The 18846-nt window shown below is 45.6% G+C and overlaps 1 protein-coding gene across 1 annotated transcript; it reads right to left on the bottom strand.

The window, feature by feature from the left end:
- Window positions 1–2549: 2549 nt before the first annotated feature.
- On the bottom strand, window positions 2550–9542 carry LOC120995055 (60S acidic ribosomal protein P2-like). The gene is made up of 5 exons (XM_040424028.1): window positions 9391–9542; window positions 7522–7645; window positions 6692–6740; window positions 3693–3785; window positions 2550–2659 (listed from the first exon to the last, which is right to left on the bottom strand). The coding sequence occupies exons 2-5, from the start codon at window positions 7642–7644 to the stop codon at window positions 2586–2588; spliced, it is 339 nt and encodes a 112-aa protein (XP_040279962.1). The 5' UTR covers window position 7645; window positions 9391–9542; the 3' UTR covers window positions 2550–2585.
- Window positions 9543–18846: the final 9304 nt, after the last annotated feature.

The following is an 18846-nucleotide window of genomic DNA, read 5'->3' as shown; positions in this document are numbered from 1 at the left end:
CTGGGATTCGGCGTCATTGCTTATCTTTGGGCCTTTGATCTTGGGGTTTAAAAAGGAAACCTCCGGATTTCTTAGGAAATCTATCCTTTTCCCTTTTATCATACTGCCTACCCCTTTGCCTTTTGCCTTGGTATCTACGAAAAAAGGGGGGGCGTTGAGGAGCTGGAAAACCCTTTTTCTTATCTGAGGCTTTTTCAAGTATATCATCAAGGGAAGACCCAAAGAGCCTGTCACCCTCACAGGGGATAGCGCATAACCTAGCCTTAGAACCCTGATCCGCCTTCCAGGACTTCAGCCAAATAGCTCTTCTAGCTGCATTGGATAAGGCGGAAGATCTGGCTGAAAACCTAACTATATCTGTGGAGGCATCGGCCAAAAAATCAACAGCCTTAAAAAAGGTGGGAAGAGAGGCCAGAACTTCTTCTCTTGGTTTCTTCTCACTGAGATGCTGTTCCAGCTGTTCCAGCCAGATATGTAGTGACCTAGAGACCCATGACGCTGCAACCGCCGGCCTCAAGCAGGTAGAGGATGATTCCCAGGCCTTCTTCAAATAAAAATCCGCTTTTTTATCCAGAGGATCGGATAGGTTACCCAGGTCATCGAACGGAAGAGCAGACTTCTTGGCAATCTTTGCCACCGGAGCATCAACAATAGGGGCCTTGTCCCAACAGGCTGCTACATTTTCATCAAAGGGATATTTCCTTTTGACAGAGCTTGGAATAAAAAATTTCCTATCAGGATTCTTCCATTCCTTTTTAATTAATGCCTGCACATTCTCATGAACGGAAAAAACTCTCTGCTTTCTGGGACCTAACCCCTGAAAGGCAACGTCTGCAGTTGATTTAGGCTGTTTCACCTCTTCTAATTGCATCGTCGCTCTGACCGCTTTAAGGAGGTTTTGGGTATCTTCAGGCGAGAAAAGGGATCCCCCTGTTTCTTCTTCTGCTGACGAAGTATTATCATCAGAGAGTAACTGGCCTGCTTCTCTTTCCTCCGCGTCAGAGCGGTCTATATCCGAACCCCTCATATCCGGAGATCTTCCCGGAGACTGCGGGCGATTCGTAGTTAAGGATTTAAGGGATGCTTTCACTTCAGATCTTATTAAAGATCGCATATTCCTGGAAAGACTCCGTGACTCCTCTGCCACCAACTTATCAATACATGGGGTGCATAACGGCTTAGAATAGGAGGAAGCTAGGGGGGTCTTACATCCTGCACACTCCTTATGCTTCGTCTTTGAGGCCGCTTTTTTGGGGGGCTTTGCCACCTACACAAATCAAGCAGATAACACCCCATTAATAAAGAAGGATATATCTCCCCAGCCTTCTTTAGCCCCCACTCCTCAGGACTGGTACCGGACTCGCGGGCCTTGAGGGTTCCAGGGGTTCGGCGCGTCCGTCTGTAGGCTCCGACATCTTGCTGACCGCAAAGAGCCTCTTCAGCACCACACTGTGTGCCACATCAGCCGGCTGGGTTCCCCCCCTCTGCCCCATTTATATTTTAAAAGACGCGCCAGGGCACACATCGGCGTTCAACCCGACTTCCGGGTCAAGCCCCGCCCCCCCGCGTCGGGGCGTGCGCATGCGCAGACGCCCCTTCCGACGCCGATAGGAAGACAGGCAACCCGGGAGCAAGGAGAGAAGCCGCCTGAACACGACCACAGCGGCTTCCTCAGGCCAGCGCCGGAATGTGGGGGAAGAGGCCCAGACTGTAGGCAGCAGCCCCGGAGAGCTTGACGCCACCTGGGGGAGGCCACCCACCGGATAAGAACCTGGGCCTCCCCCCGGCTGTAGGTTAGAACCAACGTGAACCAACATGAGCTTCCCAGAGACTTCCCATCCGGAGGACAGGAAACCTGAACTGGTGCTTGGTGGGGGTGTGAACCTTTTATCTTCTCAGGTTTCCTGTCCAGGATGGGAGGTCCCTGGTCGCATGGGGTGCCGTCATGGGTGAGGGGAAATAATACAATCTACACAACACCTAACCCAAACCTGAACTTCAGTGAAGAAGTTCGGGTTTGGGTACCAGTCGGATTTTTATCACGCGCGTGAAAAACACATTGCACCCGCGCGATAAAAACTGAACATCGGAACGCAATCAAAACTGACTGCAATTGCGTACCTACTCGCGCGGGTTTGCTGCAATGCATCGGGACGCATCCGGACACGCTCGTGTGAAAGAGGCCTAAAGGTACTTTCACACTTGCGGCAGAGTGATCCGGCAGGCAGTTCTGGCGACGGGACTGCTTGCCAGATCAGGCAATCTGCATGCAAGCGGACAGCATTTGTAGACGGATCAGTCTCACAAATGCAATGCAAGAACGGATCCGTCTGTCCCACATTTTTACCGGTCTGCGCAAGGATGGATCCGGCGTTGCAGCATTTTGAATGCCGGATCCGGCACTAATACATTCCTATGGAAAAAAATGCCAGATACAGCATTCAGGCAAGTGTTCAGTTGTTTTGGCCGGAAGAGAAAACCACTAGTGTGAAAGTACCCCAACTATAAGATACAATTATATACTTGGATTCAGTAATGACAACTCGTTGACTCTGATGGAACATTGTTTTATTGTTAACAAGTACTTAATCAAAGAGTCCAAATCCCATGTCTTCATCAGACTCTTCAGATTCTTCCTTCTTTTCTTCTTCTTTCTTTTCTGTTGGGACAAAAAGGTATCAGAGTTTATATGCAAAACCAAATGGGGCTGTTATAGCTGCTGGAGGACCAGCTCCATTACTAATACGGCTACAGTGCATCAACACGTTTGCAGGGGTTGTCCTGAATAACTCAAAATTGAGGACAACCTCTCACAATAGCTTAAAATAAAAAACATGACATACTCACCCCCTTTCACTACGGCGCTGGTCTGATTCTCCCGACGCTGCTTCTTTACAAACAGCAGTGGTGATGTCCTACAATATGACACGTGACTGCTGCAGCCAACCACTGTCCTCAGCTGTAGACCACTGAGACAGCAACTGGCTGTAGCAGGCGCATGCCGTATTCCAGGACATCGCCGATGCCTTTTGTAAACAAACAGCAGCAGGAGTATCGGAGGAGTGCCGCAGAGAATAGCGCTAGAGGAAAGAAAGAATGTATGACCCCCAAGTTCACACTTGCGCGTTTTACAGCGCGTTCGAATGCGCTGTAAAACGCATAACCGATGCAAACCAATGCTTCCCTATGGGACTGGTTCACATTTTCGCGTTTTACAGCGCGTTCGAACGCGCTGTAAAACGCATAACCGATGCAAACCAATGCTTCCCTATGGGACTGGTTCACATTTTCGCGTTTTACAGCGCGTTCGAACGCGCTGAAAAACGCCCGACGCATAAACAAGTTCTTGAGCTTCTTTGGGGCGTTTTGTCGCGTGTTTGCGGCCATAGGACACTGCTGTCAATCACACAAACGCGCGTAATACGCGCGTTGACTATGGACAAAAACGTGCACAAAAATGCGCGACAAAAACGTGCGTTAAACGCGCATATCAAATACGCTGAGGTCTGAACCCAGTGTAACTGTCGGAGATATTTAATGATCAGACAACCCTTTACTGCACGTTGCAAACTACAAAACTGTCAACCTATCAAATCAAAAAACGTTAGCAAGTTTTTAATCTTTGGCAGAAAACTCCAGATGTTTAAAATGATGGAACCAGAAAGGTTACACCTCAACTATAAAGATTTTACCTTGTGCGGCAGCTCCACCAGCAGCTGGAGCAGCAGATGCAGGAGCAGCAGCCACAGCGCCACCAGATGGCACTGAACAAAGCTTGGAGAGGCCTACATAAAAATAAAACAAATTCAATTATACAACCTATCCTGTCTCTAAAAGATAAGCAGTTCCAGCAATTCATACAATTCCAGATATAAGGGTAAGTGCACAACACGACTAAAATGTATCACCTCTCAAGGCTGAACATTAAAGGGGTTGTATAAAATAAGTAGCAGGCAATTGTGCGGCAGTGGGTGTGCCGTAAGCAGTGCACCCACAATTATCTGAGCGGGTGAGCTGCTACTCTAGTGCATTATTCCCAAATCAATTAAAGGGGTTTTGCAGCCTGTTTGTATTGATGATCTATCCTCAGGACAGGTCACCAATATCTGATCGGTAGGGTGGCGGGTGTCAGATCAGCTGTTTGAAGAGGAGGCAGCGATCCATGAGAGAGTGCTGCTACCTCTTCATTACACTGCCTGTCACTTGGGAATTGCAGTGGAATTATAAGTACGCGCTCCATTCACTATGTCACCGCTACGAGGGAGAAGACGCGTAGTGTAATGAAGAAGCAGCGCTTGCATGGAGTGCTGCCTCCTCTTCAAACAGCTGATCGGCCCGGGTGTCAGACCTCCTCTGATCAGATACTGACGACCTATCCTGAGGACGGGTCATCGATATAAAACAGGCTGCACAACCCCTTTAATAGTTCATATGTAAAAGTCAGTTACATGCAAGTAATACAGACTTACTCCACCCTGCAGCATTATTAATAGGACTCAGTAAGTGGTTCTTGGTGCATATGATAGTCATACTGCTGTAAACAACTATCCTGAAGGCTGTATTACACAGCCCGATGCGGCAGGCGATTGTCAGTAAGGAACCATTCCCTCCCGGCAATCGCCTGCTTGCTAGCGGTGGAGTCCGCTGCTATTACATGCAGCAATTGCCTCCACAGCATGGTGTGGAGTGACCGCTATGCCATCGCTCCTCCCCAGGCTGTTTAGTGGTTTGCCGGCAGCAGATTGTGATTAAACATCATGATCTGCCATCGATAATTTTTAACTTAAGGTTATAACGGTTACACAAGTATGCAGTCGACGGTCACTGTTCATTACCAATCTAATATGTAAATATAGCTTTAGAAACTTTAGCACAGAAGTCCATTACTTTTCAATTCGGGAAGGAGATGTAAAAACCCAACATAAGGGCTCACGCACACAACCGTATGTATTTTGCGATCCGCAAAAAATACGGATGACGTCCGTGTGCATTCCGTATTTTACGAAACGGAAGAGCTGTCCCCTAATAGAACAGTACTATACTTGTCCGTAATGCAGACAATAATAGGACATGTTCTATTTTTTTGCAGAACGGAAATACGGAATCTGAATGCACACGGAGTAACTTTTTTTTTGGGGACCCATAGAAATGAATGGTTCCGTATACGGTAAGCAAAAAAAACAAAAAAAAAACGGGACACTAAAAGAAAATACATTCGTGTGCATGAGCCCTAAGACTGAGGCCATGTCCACATGTGCTGGAAAATACATTGGATGAGTATTCAAGATTTTTTTCGCTGACTTTCCGGCGCAAAAACTATATGTGTTACACGCCGTTTTTGTGGTTCTTGTACAGAGCGCAAGGATGAGATTTGTTAATATTTCAACCACTTTGCTTCGTACAACACTGCGGACCTGCCAAACAAAGTCTGTGATGGCAAATCTACAGCTAATCACGTTTGGACACAGCCTAAAGGGGCAGCGGGCCAACAATTTACAGCTTCTAACAATCTGAATTTCAAAGTGTCTGTAGAAAACTGGTTCTTTTAAAGGGTTTCTGTCACCTGAAAAATGGTTAATAAGCTGGCTGACCTTAGCGATGTGCTAGTGTCAGCTGAACATAACTATATTGGTTAATAAAGCTTAGTTGCCCAGAGCAACAAATCAGAGCTCAGCTTTCAGTTCCTACAGGGCTCTGAAAAAATGAAAGCCGAGCGCTGATTGGTTGCCATGGACAACTAGGAGATATTTACTCAGTCAGTTTGATTTGGAGATGCTGGAGGCGGGTCACCATGTACATTTCATCTTTCACCTACCTAATCAGCTGGTCGATTGCAGATCTGCATCTACTGTGCACAATGACCCTAATGTGACAACCATCAGCAAGCCAAACCATATTACAGGGATTATCCAGCTTTTGTTTAAGTGATGTCTTATCCTTCAGTATAAGCCATCACTAGCTGATTGCTGGGGGGAATCTCTGACGATCAACTGTTCAGGTGCAACTCATTACTACAGCGCTGATATCACTTAAGTTAAAGGGGTTGTCTCACTTCAGCAAGTGGCATTGATCATGTAGAGAAAGTTAATACCAGGCACTTACTAATGTATTGTTATTACCCATATTGCTTCCTTTGCTGGTTTGATTCATTTTTCCATCACATTATACAATGCTCGTTTCCATGGTTACAGACCACCCTGCAATCCATCAGTGGTCGTCGTGCTTGCACACTATAGGAAAAAGCACCGGCCTATGTGCGCTCCCATGGTCCCGGCCATCAGAAAGGTTGACTCTTTTTCCTATAGTGTGCAAGCACGACCACCACTGATGGATTGCAGGGTGGTCTGTAAACATGGAAAAAAGCAGTGTATAACGTGATAGAAAAATTAATCCAGCCAGCAAAGGAAGCAATATGGATGATAATAATACATTAGTAAGTGCCTTGTATTAATGTTCTCTCCATGACAAATGCCACTTACTGAAGTGAGACAACCCCTTTAATGGGTGCAGCACTGCAGCGAGGAGATCTGCCGACTGTACAGTTGACGGAGCTGTGTAGTTCCAGCACCGACTCTCAGCTGTTTAGGAGTAGCTCCAGCACCGGTCGGCAGGGTTGGGGGGTGTCAGACCTCCACCAATCAGCTAGTGATGGCCTATGCCTATCCTTTAACATTATTACAAGTAATAATACCTGAATTGATCAGCTCATCAAGGTTTTTCCCACCAAGTTCAGCCACCACCTAAAAGAGAAACAAATGCTCTACATCAAATACTCCCACCGGTGCATTATTCTTCACTGACAGCGATGTAGTTACACAAAAACCCACACAGAACGATGACTACTTCTCCTACCTAACCCCGAATTCAAGGTTTGCAGCAGTGTAATCTCATAGGTTTTCCTTCCCATGACTAGACCAAACCTACTGTGCGCTGCAGGCTCTAAGGCCTGGTTCACACTTGAGCGTATTTGATACGCGCGTTTTTGTCTGACGTTTTCGGGGCGCGGTTCTGGAAATGGGAAACGTGCGTCCTTGCGATTGACCACACAGGCGTCCAATGAAAAACAGAGGTGTTTATGTACAAAACACGCGACAATACGCCCCAAAGAAGCTCCTGTACTTTTTTGGGCGTAGGGCGTTTTACAGCGCGTTCGCACGCGCTGTAAAACGCTCAGGTGTGAACCAGGCCCAACTCACACACAAAGCTGTAACTTGTGGTATGGCCACAAGTGGTACATATGCGGAGGGTTTCTGAAGCCGATCAGAGTGCAGAAAATCTACCGCATTTCCAGCAACCATGTATGCTGTAACCCCACATGTCAAAGTGCCAGCAGGGGTTCAGGAATATAGACGGAGAGTTTTGGAGAGGGCCATCCCACTGGAAAACCTTGCAGAAGCACTATTATATTACAAAATGACCGCCAACTCTACAGTATGATAATTCTGCACCCATAGCTTCCTACACATTTACTATATAAGACCCCATCACTGGAGACCGCCAATACACCATTGCTTGCCTCACCTTGTTGACGCGTTCATCATCAGCATCAATTCCGACACTGGACAAGATCTTCTTAATGTCTTTGGCTGATGGACTGCTGTTACCACCGAGGGTGGCAAGCAGGTAAGCGGCCACGTAACGCATTCTGCAAGGTGACAAGCATAGTAAATATCACCTACATACACAATCAAAACTTAACCCGTAGGATACCAGCGCCGTAACGGTAAGGCGCTGGGAACTGTGTCTTAAATGCCAGCGCCGTACAGCTGCACCCGCCCAATCAGCGGCAGGGGTCCGGCAGTCACCGATAGCTGGACCCCTGCTGTATTCGCTGACATCAGTAAAAACGCAGATGCCAGCGCATTAACCCTCACAATGACACGGTCAGCGGTATGCGGCATCCCTATCAGGTCCCCGCGCTGCTGTGACTGGAACCCGATGGCTGGGAAGGCAGCCCGATGTTTATTGTGAATTTTCCCACATTTTTGGTAAATTTTGGTGAAACATATTAACTCAAATTTACGGCCGTCATGAAGTACAATGTGTCACGAGAAAATCTCAGAATGGTTTGGATAAGTAAAAAAAAGTGTTCCAAAGTTATACTACAAAAAGTGACACGTCAGACTTGCAAAAATCGGCCTGGGATTTAAGATGAAGTGGCTAGGTACTGAAAGGGTTAAAAAAATAAATTTAAAAAAAAAAAAAAAAAAATATGTGAGTACATACACCTACAGCGAAATTCCAGCCACTATTTGAAGGATACTGCTAAATCGGTGAAGACTGACTGCCTGCCAGGAGCCCCACCAATTGCCATAACAGGGTACCCTGGTCCTCACTTTCCCAGCTACATGGTCATCTTTGTCTGGGCCATAAATGTGGAATGGAAAGGCAGGGCGCAATTCTAACTCCTGCCACTAGCATCTAGGACATAGGCAATTGGTGGTACCAGCAGTTAAAGGGGTTGTCTCACTTCAGCAAATAGCATTTATCATGTACAGAAAGTTAATACAAAGCACTTACTAATGTATTAATATCATCCATATTGCCTCCTTTGCTGGCTGGATTCATTTTTCCATCACAATATACACTGCTCGTTTCCATGGTTATGACCACCCGGCAATCCATCAGTGGTGGTCGTGCTTGCAAGCCATAGATAAAAACACTAGCCTATGTCAGCATCCATGGTCTCGGCCACCTGAGAGGCCAGCACTTTTTCCTATAGTGTACAAGCACGACCACTGCTGCTGGATTACAGGGTGGTCGTACCCATGGAAACAAGCAGTGTATAATGTGATGGGAAAATGAACAAAGCCACAATATGGATACAATACATTAGTGTCTTGTATTAACCTTCTTTACATGATAAATGCCACTTGCTGAAGTGACAGTAACCCTTTAGGGCCCCACCAATCTAGACAATTATCTAGTAGAAAGGGGATAATCGCTTTTGGCCAGAAGAAAGCTGACCATATGGTTAAACTGATCAGCTGGTAGGACCATGATGGGTGCCTGCAGTCATACATTCACCTGCAAGTAGGACTGAGCGCTCACATGGCATCTGATGGGCATATGGTTAGGGATTGTCTAACCGGCACTGCTATATCACATCTAAAGTAACAGGAGTGATTGGTATGGTAATCTCATAGATCAGGAAAATGAAGACCTCATAGACTCAGCAGATGCTCAGGTATATGGATCACACACAGGGAATGGGAGGCTACAGGAGGAGCTCAGGCTGGGGACAGCTGCTAGCCTCCATGCACACTAACGCGTGTCATTAAAGCTATATTCACATTCCTGGACCACGTCTATAATATCACAGCATCCCTGTAACCTTCAGATGTGGGCCCCCACTTCGATCCGAACCAGGACCCCCCATAAACCACTCACTTTAAGTCTGTAAAAGACACGAAACGATGTGCACGCTCCTGTACTTCGACTCCGAGAGGGAAAGAGAGAGCGCGAGGCGGGGTTTCCAGGCCAAAGACTCAGGGGCCGAGTTCAAGGGTCAAATGCAAACGCGATTTTAAATGTTAACAAAACGTACGCCGCTCGTTATCTAGACAAATTGTCTAGTTTTATACACACAAAAAAAAGAGTTTCGCTAAAATAATAGTTTTATCTAATTCAGGATGCACTTAACAGTGAGCATGCGCAGTATAGTAACTCAATCTTTCCGAGCACAGGGCGCAGGAAATCTTGTACGCATGCGCGAAATAACCGCGTTCCAAGTCAACCCGGAAAATTGTGTTACGCACGCGCAGTTACAACTACACGAACGCCATGTGGTGTCACAGATCATGCGCGCTCCGTGACACTTGAAGTAGAAAGGCGGTTAGTATTTAGAAGGCTTCAAATGTTTTGAGTTCGCCATTTATAAGGTAAAAATAGAGAAAATACATCAGCAGCCTGTGGCTTTAAAGCTTATAGGACAGGAAATGCAGCAATTAGGGATGAGCGAATCAACTTCGGATGAAACATCCGAAGTCGATTCGCATAAACCTTTGTTGTAATACTGTACAGAGCAGGAGCTCCTTACAGTGACTGAAGCCTAGGGGGTGTACCAATCTTATAAGGTGACAGTATACCATATATATAGGATGTACTGTCACTTTATAAGAGGTGGGGGTCCAAACTGTGCGACCCCAAACTGATCATGAGAATGAAGGGGACCCTGTGCTGGCATAGCGCTTCGTCCCCTTACTGTTACAGCGCTGCACAGTGACACCCTGGGAAAAAAACACAATTCCGCCACATTTTAGAGTTTTCTATGCTGTAAAACTGTTTTAATACTGAAAAAAAATTAAAACTTTGAATAACATTTTCATTTTCTCTTTTCATTGCCATATTCTGACCCCTTTACTTTTTTATAGTTATGTCTACGGAGCTGCGTAGGATGATGTAACGTTTTAATTCATACCATTTTGGAGCGTGTATGACATTTTCATAACTTTTTTAAAAAAATTTAGGGGAGGTGAAGCGACGAAAAAATTCCCGTTTCAATTTTTTTTTTTCTATGACGACGTTCACCGTATGGGCTAAATATGTTTATATTTTAACTCCTACAGATCCTACCGATTTTCCATTTTTGCATTTTCATTTTTTCTCCCTGCCTTCCCAGACCCATACCTTTTTTATTTTTTCGCTCACATAGCCGTATGAGGGCTTGTTTTTTGAGGGACAAGTTGTACTTTCTAATGGCATAATTTAGAGGGCATCTGTCAGCAGATTGGTACCTTTGAAACTTGGCAGCTGAAGACATCTGTGTTGGTCCCATGTTCATATTTGTCCACATTGCTGAGAAAAATTATGTTTTAATATGTGCAAATGAGTCTCTTGGAGCAACTGGGGCGTTGCCATTACACCTAGAGGCTCTGTTCTCTCTGCAACAGCCAGGCCTTTTGCACTTTGATTAACATGACCAGGTGTGAGGACTTTTACGTTGCCTGGCCCTGTCCATCAAAGTGGAGAGGGGGTGGCAGTTGTAGAGAGCTGAGCCTCTAGGTGTAACAGTAACGCCCTCGTTGCTCCTAGAGGCTCATTTGCATATATTAAAACATCATTTTTCTCAGAAATGTGGGCACATATGAACATAGGACCAGCAAAGATGCCCTTAGCTGCCAAATGCACATGTAACAGGTCAGTTTCATAAGCAGAAATCTACTGACAGATGCCCTTCAATATTGCATATGATGTAGTGGGGAGCTGGAAAAAAAATTCCAAATGTGGTGGAATTGGGAAAAAAAATAATGCAATTCCGCCACAGTTTTATTGGTTTTGTTTTTACAGCGTTCCCTATGAGATAAAACTGATCTGTTATCTTGATTCTCTGGGTCAGTACGATTACAGAGATACCACATTTTTATAGTTTTCTTGTGTTTTAATACTGAAAAAAAATAAAAACTGTTAAAAAATATTTTTTTATTTCCATATTTTAACCCCTATAACTTTTTTATAATTAAGTCTATGGATGGCTAATTTTTTTGTGAGGTGATCTGTACGTTTTCAGGGATACCATTTTGCAGTGTGTGTGACATAATTTTGATCACTTGATTGGCCATTTTTAAAAAAAATTCTGTTATGTCATTCGCCATATTTTTATATTTTATTTGTCTGGGCGTTTTCGGATGTGGTGATTTTTTTTATTGTTTATTTCTATTTTAATTTGTTGGAAAAGGAGGTGATTTGAATGTTTGTATTTTTAAAGTGACAACTTTCGCTGTACGTGTATGGTGGAGGTAGTCAGGGTGTTAATAGTTAAGGCATTTGGGGACATGGAGATGCCTATGATGTGTATTTTTTATTGTTTAGTTTAATTATATGGAAATGGGGTAATTTGAATATATATATATATATATATATATATATATATTAGGGATCGACCGATATTGATTTTTTAGGGCCGATACCGATAATTTGTGAACTTTCAGGCCGATAGCCGATAATTTATACCGATATTCTGGGAATTTTCATTTTTGAGAAAAAAAAATTCCTACACAAATCTGCTGAAAATTATTATGTTTATTGTTAATGTGTATTTTTTTTGTTTATTGTTAATGTGTATTTTTTTTTTTTTTATAAATCTTTTTCATTTATACTTAATATTTTTTGTGTTTTTTTTTTACTAACTTTTAGCCCCCTTAGGGACTAGAACCCTTGTCCCATTCACCCTGATAGATCTCTATCAGGGTGAATAGGATCTCACACTGTCCCTGCTGCTCTGTGCTTTGTGCACACAGCAGCATGGAGCTTACCATGGCAGCCAGGGCTTCAATAGCGTCCTGGCTGCCATGGTAACCGATCGGAGCTCCAGGCTTACACAGCTGGGGCTCCGATCGGAGGAGCACGGGAGAGGGGATCCTGTGGCCACTGCCACCAATGAGTAATACTGGGTGGTGGGGGGGGGGGGGCGCACTGCGCCACCAATGTTTTTACTATTGGCCGGGATTGGGATGGGGGCGCACTGCGCCACCAATGATTAATACTGGGGGGCTTGGGGGGGGGGGGGGCCGCACTGCGCCACCAATGAAGATAAGTCTCTCAATCATTCATATACAGGAGGCGGGAGCTGCAGAATCACATAGCCGGCTCCCGACCTCTATGAGCGGTAGCTGCGATCCGCGGCACCTGAGGAGTTAACTACCGCGGACCGCAGCTACAGTTCATAGAGGTCGGGAGCCGGCTATGTGATTCTGCAGCCAGCTCCCGCCTCCTGCATATGAATTAATGAAAGGCTTATCTTCATTGGTGGCGCAGCGGCCACAGCCCCGCCCCTCCTCTATGTTCTCTCCTCTCATTGGCGGCAGCGGCAGCAGCAGCAGCACAGGGGGAGGGAGACACTGCTTCCTTCTCCCCTGTGCTGCGGAGGGAACACAGAGAGCGCTGACAGCAGCGCGTTCTGTGTTCCCAATACGTTATCGGTATATCGGCAAAATAGATGCCGATACCGATAACGGTCAAAATCCTCAATATCGGCCGATAATATCGGCCAAACCGATAATCGGTCGATCCCTAATATATATATATATATAAATACACCGCAGCACTTCCAGTAGGTGAAAATAGTGGGATCCTTTTATTCACCCGTGCAACGTTTCGGTCCACTTGCTGGGACCATTTTCAATACACACACTGCACACTGTATTTTTCATTTTATAAGACGCACCTGATGACAAGACGTTTTAGAGGAGGAAAATAGTAAAAAAACATTTTGAACCAAAAAATGTGCTAAAATATTTAATAAAATAATATTATTTTACACTGTTATGGGGGATCTACGGATGACACGCTGTTATGAGGATATTTGCAAGATCTTTGGATGACGCACTGTTATGTGACTATAACTCCCCTCATCCTTCAGAATTCACCCATGTACTGCAGTACATGGGTGTATTGTTAAAGATGAGGGGGGTTATAGTCACATTTAATATCAGCCCTGTCCAGAGACTATAATGTAATTGGCCTGTGTTTATATAAAAATGACTATAACTCTCCTTATCCATAAGAATGCATCTATTTACTGCAGTACATGGGTGTATTCTTAAAGGGAACCTGTCATGTGTTTATCACCCCATGAACAATCTAGCCCTTATTAAAATTACTAATTTCAATAGCATATTCCTCCCTCTTTTTTTTACCTTAGTAAGGCTAGTTTCACACTTGCGGCAGGACGGATCCGACATGCTGTTCACCATGTCGGATCCGTCCTGCGGCTATTTCGCCGTGCCCCCGGGCCGCCGCTCCGTCCCCATTAACTATAATGGGGACGGGGGTGGAGCTCCGGCGCAGCATGGCGGTGCACGGCGAAAGCCGCCGGACTAAAAAAACTGTCATGCAGTAATTTTAGTCCGGCGGCCTTTCGCCGTGCACCGCCGTGCTGCGCCGCAGCTCCGCCCCCGTCCCCATTATAGTCAATGGGGACGGAGCGGCGGCCCGGCGAAATAGCCGCAGGACGGATCCGACATGGTGAACAGCATGTCGGATCCGTCCTGCCGCAAGTGTGAAAGTACCCTAATATAGTACCTTTGCATTCCCTGTTATTCATTTTCCCGCCAATTATTAAAATGAATGAATGACGTAGTAAACCACGGCCCTTTTATCATCTACAGTTCTTTTTTATTTTTTTATTTCTGACCACGAATTTCCATCTCAAATCCCGCGCATGCGCGCTGTCTGATCAGTGTAATGTTCGAAATGCAAAACCAAATAAAGTGTGGGGCAGCAGGGAGAGTCTGTGAACAGTGAGGCTGGCTGCTGCCCGCACAGTACAAGTCAAGCAGGAGAAAGCACACTCTGCCCGCCAAATAACTCCTGCTTGTACAAGATGAGCCGACGCATGCCCAGTTTACTTTCAGCTATGCATGTGTGTCATTACACGGATCACACAGCGCGCATGCGCAGGATTTTGAGCTTCTGAACAAGTGAATAGGGGAGTGGCTACAGCGCTGAATAGAAAAACCGCTGGACTCATATCAAAGTTAGACGTCACGCTGGACTCAAATCAGCTCATTAGCATGCGGCACGTGGATACTTTGTGTGTATATTATGAGACAGTAAGTGAATAAATCTAAGGTACTTTTTAATAGTTAATGATTGTATATAATGAGTTATATTATAATCAAATATCCACATGACAGGTTTCCTTTAAAGGGTTTCTACCACTTCGTTTTTACATATTTAGCTGTCAGACACTAGCGATCCGCTAGTGTCTGCTCTACCAAACCATCCTAATATAACTGTTTATTGTCCTACTGTTTCGCTAAAAAACGAACTTATATAGATATGCTAATGAGCCTCTAGGTGCTATGGGGGCGTCATTAGCACCTAGAGGCTCGGTCTACCTTCACAAACTGCCGCCACCCAGCGCGTCCCTCCAGCCCGCCCATCTCCTCCCGAATGCGATCCTCCCTGTGAGCCAGCGGACGAATTTCGCGCATGCGCCGTGCGCGTATGTATTCGGCGTATGCGCAGTGAATGTCTGACTGCTTTCTGCACAGACATCTCCACTGCGCCTGTTCCTCGGAGCACTATGACGTCATCGGCGCAGGCGCAGTGGAGATGTCTGAACAGGGAAGCAGTCAGACATTCACTGCGCATGCGCCGAATACAGACGCGCACGGGGAGGATCGCATTCCGGAGCAGATGGGCGGGCTTGAGGGACGCGCTGGGCGGCGGCAGTTTGTGAAGGTAGACTGAGCCTCTAGGTGCTAATTGGATTTACATTTAGTCATCGACTACTAATTGCCTGCTCTTGACATGTGCATTTATATTGTAATTTTTATTGGTTTAAAATTTAACTTTTATTGATTTGAAAATAATAATGAATATTGAGCAATTTTTATCTAACCTACTAATTTAAAACTATCTCCGGACTCCCAGATGATGTTTCCTGTTATATTATATTTTTTTTTTTTGCTGTGTTGACAGCATTAGTGAAAGGTTAGCAGTTGCTGTTTACTGGTCAGTCTTTTGATGCATGTGCCTGCTATTCAGGTACCTATCTGTACTTTTATTTATTGTGATATGGGCAGTTGTAGCTGGTATGCACTGACTCAGACAGTTAGATACATAGGCACCGACCAGCTTGCTACTGTTGATCCAATGCTGGTTACTGTAGCTTTATTATTGCAACATTGTTGCTTTGGATTGCTGTATAGCTGTTCCTATGATGCTGCTGCTATTCACACTGCTGTCTGCTGATGGTGCTATCGCTATGGTCTAGCTTCTGTTTTGTCTGACTATTTGTGGTAGCCTATCTTCTGTCTGTGCTGTCTATTATCTCACTGCTGGCAGCTTGCTTTGTGAGCTATTGATGCCGGTACCGGCAGAGTACTTTGTGGGCTATAACTAATATAGTGATAGCCCACAAAGTACTCTGCCGGTACCGGCATCAATAGCTCACAAAGCAAGCTGCCAGCAGTGAGATAATAGACAGCACAGACAGAAGATAGGCTACCACAAATAGTCAGACAAAACAGAAGCTAGACCATAGCGATAGCACCATCAGCAGACAGCAGTGTGAATAGCAGCAGCATCATAGGAACAGCTATACAGCAATCCAAAGCAACAATGTTGCAATAATAAAGCTACAGTAACCAGCATTGGATCAACAGTAGCAAGCTGGTCGGTTCCTATGTATCTAACTGTCTGAGTCAGTGCATACCAGCTACAACTGTCCATATCACAATAAATAAAAGTACAGATAGGTACCTGAATAGCAGGCACATGCATCAAAAGACTGACCAGTAAACAGCAACTGCTAACCTTTCACTAATGCTGTCAACACAGCAAAAAAATTAATATAATATAACAGGAAACATCATCTGGGAGTCCGGAGATAGTTTTAAATTAGTAGGTTAGATAAAAATTGCTCAATATTCATTATTATTTTCAAATCAATAAAAGTTAAATTTTAAACCAATAAAAATTACAATATAAATGCACATGTCAAGAGCAGGCAATTAGTAGTCGATGACTAAATGTAAATCCAATTCAAGTGCCTCTACATGTGCAGGGTATATATCAGTGTAATATATATCTAGGTGCTAATGACGCCCCCATAGCACCTAGAGGCTCATTAGCATATCAATCTAAGTTCGATTTTTAGCGAAACGGCTGCCCCAAAAGCTATTATATTAGGATGGTTTGGTAGAGCAGACACTAGCGGATCGATAGTGTCTGAAAGCTAATTAGGTGAAAACGAAGTGGTAGAAACCCTTTAAGGATGAGGGGGGTTATAGTCACATTTAATATTAATACTGTCCAGAGACTGTAATATAATTGACATGTGTTTATATTAAATGTGACTATAACCCCCCTCATACTTAAAGGGGTTCTCCACCAAGAGTATAAAATGTCCCCCCATGTGCCGGGCACCCCACATGGAATGTACTTAACAGGGTCCCCGCTCCCTGCGCCGCTCCTGGTCCCCGCACCACCTGCTGCTTCTCCCTGCACACGGATGAAAACATCTGGTGTCGGGGGGAGCAGTCAATGGCAGGCGGAGACGAGCCTCCCTAGCATCGCTGGTGACGCTACGGAGGCTCGTCCCCACCTGCCATTGGCTGCTCCCCCCAGACACCAGATGTTTTCATCCGTGTGCAGGGAGAAGCAGCAGCGGCGGTGCGGGGACCAGGAGCAGCGCAGAGATCGGGGTAAGTATATTCCATGTGGGGTGCCCGGTACATAAGGGGACATTTTATACTCTCGGAGAACCCCTTTAAGAATGCACCCATGTACTGCAGTACATGGGTGCATTCTTATGGATGAGGGGGGTTATAGTCCTATTTAACAGTTCATTTTTAGGTCAGCCCCTGAGCTGTCACTTGCCAGGAACTTTAGGTGACAGGGGATAGAACAGGGTGACCGAGGCCACTACAACTCCTTCTTCTCTCTTATCTCTCAGCAGTTCCATTGGTGGTCTGTGGCAACTCCGCTCAAGGCAACGGCGCTCATGGCCGGACTGAAGGGAGGGGGTAAGCTTATTGGTGGAGGCGGCAGTTCCCGCCGGCGCACACCACAAGTCAGCAGTACGTGCGGGCAGCAGTGCATCGGAGAAGGAGAACTGCTCTCCCCTCCTCTTCTATGGAGTGGACCCAGGCAGCAGCTGCGTACTATGGACGTGCAGGCTGGCAGCATTCAGCTTCATTGAATGCTTAACTTCCACCTCCCGCCCCACACCTAGGCCCCTTTCACACGGGCGAGAATTCTGCGCGGGTGCAATGCGTGACCTCAACGCACCCGCACTGAATCTGGACCCATTCAGTTCAATGGGGCTGTGCAGATGGGCGGTGATTTTCACGCATCACTTGTGCTTTGTGTGAAAATCGCAGCATGCTCTATATTCTGCGGTTTTCACGCAACGCAGGCCCCATAGAAATGAATGGGCATGTATGAAAATTGCAAGCATCCGCAAGCAAGTGCGGATGCAATGCGATTTTCATGCATGGTTGCTAAGAGATGATGTTAGTAAATTGATTAAAGTCAATTTACTGTATTCTTTTCCCTTATAACATGGTTAGAGGGGAAATAATAGCATTCTTAATACAGAATGCTTAGTAAAGTGTGGCACGAGGGGTAAAAAATAAAACAAAATAAACTCACCTCATCCACTCGTTCACGTAGTCGGCATCTTCTTCTTCCTTCTTCTTTCTTCTTTCAGGACCTGCCAAAGGACCTATGATGACGTAATCGTGCTCACCACGTGGTGAGCGCGGTGACGTCAGCGGAGATCCTGCTGAATGAAGATAGAAGATTATCAAAGGTTCTTTGGCAGGTCCTGAAAGAAGATGATGCCGGCTGCGCGAACAACTGGATGAGGTGAGGTAATTTTTTTATTTTTTAGCCCCTCATGCCACATTTTAGTAAGCATTAAGAATGCTCTTATTTTCCCTTATAACCATGTTATAAGGGAAAATAATAAAATCTACAGAACACCGAACCCAAACTTCAGTGAAGAAGACCGGGTTTGGGTCTGGGTACCACAATCAGTTTTTTTCTCACGCGCGTTCAAAATGCATTGCACTCGCGCGGAAAAAAAACTGAGCAACGCAATTGCAGTCAAAACTGACTGAAATTGCGTACGCACTCGCACGATTTTCCCTGATCGCAGACGCAATGCGCAGTGAGTGCTGTGAACGGCAAGGGCAGCGCAGCGATGCTGCTGCCTGAAACAGCCAATGACAAAGCTCCTTACAGTAAGGAGCTTAGTGATTGGTCAGTTTGAGCGGGCTGCCGGAGCTTATGGCACACCGGTCTGAAGTAAGGAAGGAGGCGCACGCGATCGTCACTGGTGGGGTAAGTGGCCTTGCTGCAGCACCTTGTTTTAACTTGTTCAGCCTCACATGC

The sequence above is a fragment of the Bufo bufo genome, chromosome 3, assembly GCF_905171765.1.
Source record: "Bufo bufo chromosome 3, aBufBuf1.1, whole genome shotgun sequence".
Taxonomy (NCBI): domain Eukaryota; kingdom Metazoa; phylum Chordata; class Amphibia; order Anura; family Bufonidae; genus Bufo; species Bufo bufo.
Note: the sequence above shows the minus strand (reverse complement) of the source record. Positions and strands in the feature narration are given on the sequence as shown.

What these genes read in the sequence shown, in the direction of transcription:
- LOC120995055 (XM_040424028.1), bottom strand. Translation starts at nt 7,644, where the DNA reads ATGCGTTACGTGGCCGCTTACCTGCTTGCCACCCTCGGTGGTAACAGC. An exon ending in TGATGAGCTGATCAATTCAG is followed by an intron (nt 3,786 to 6,691) that starts GTATTATTACTT and finishes ATTTTTATGTAG; the next exon opens with GCCTCTCCAAGCTTTGTTCA. An exon ending in TGGTGGAGCTGCCGCACAAG is followed by an intron (nt 2,660 to 3,692) that starts GTAAAATCTTTA and finishes TTGTCCCAACAG; the next exon opens with AAAAGAAAGAAGAAGAAAAG.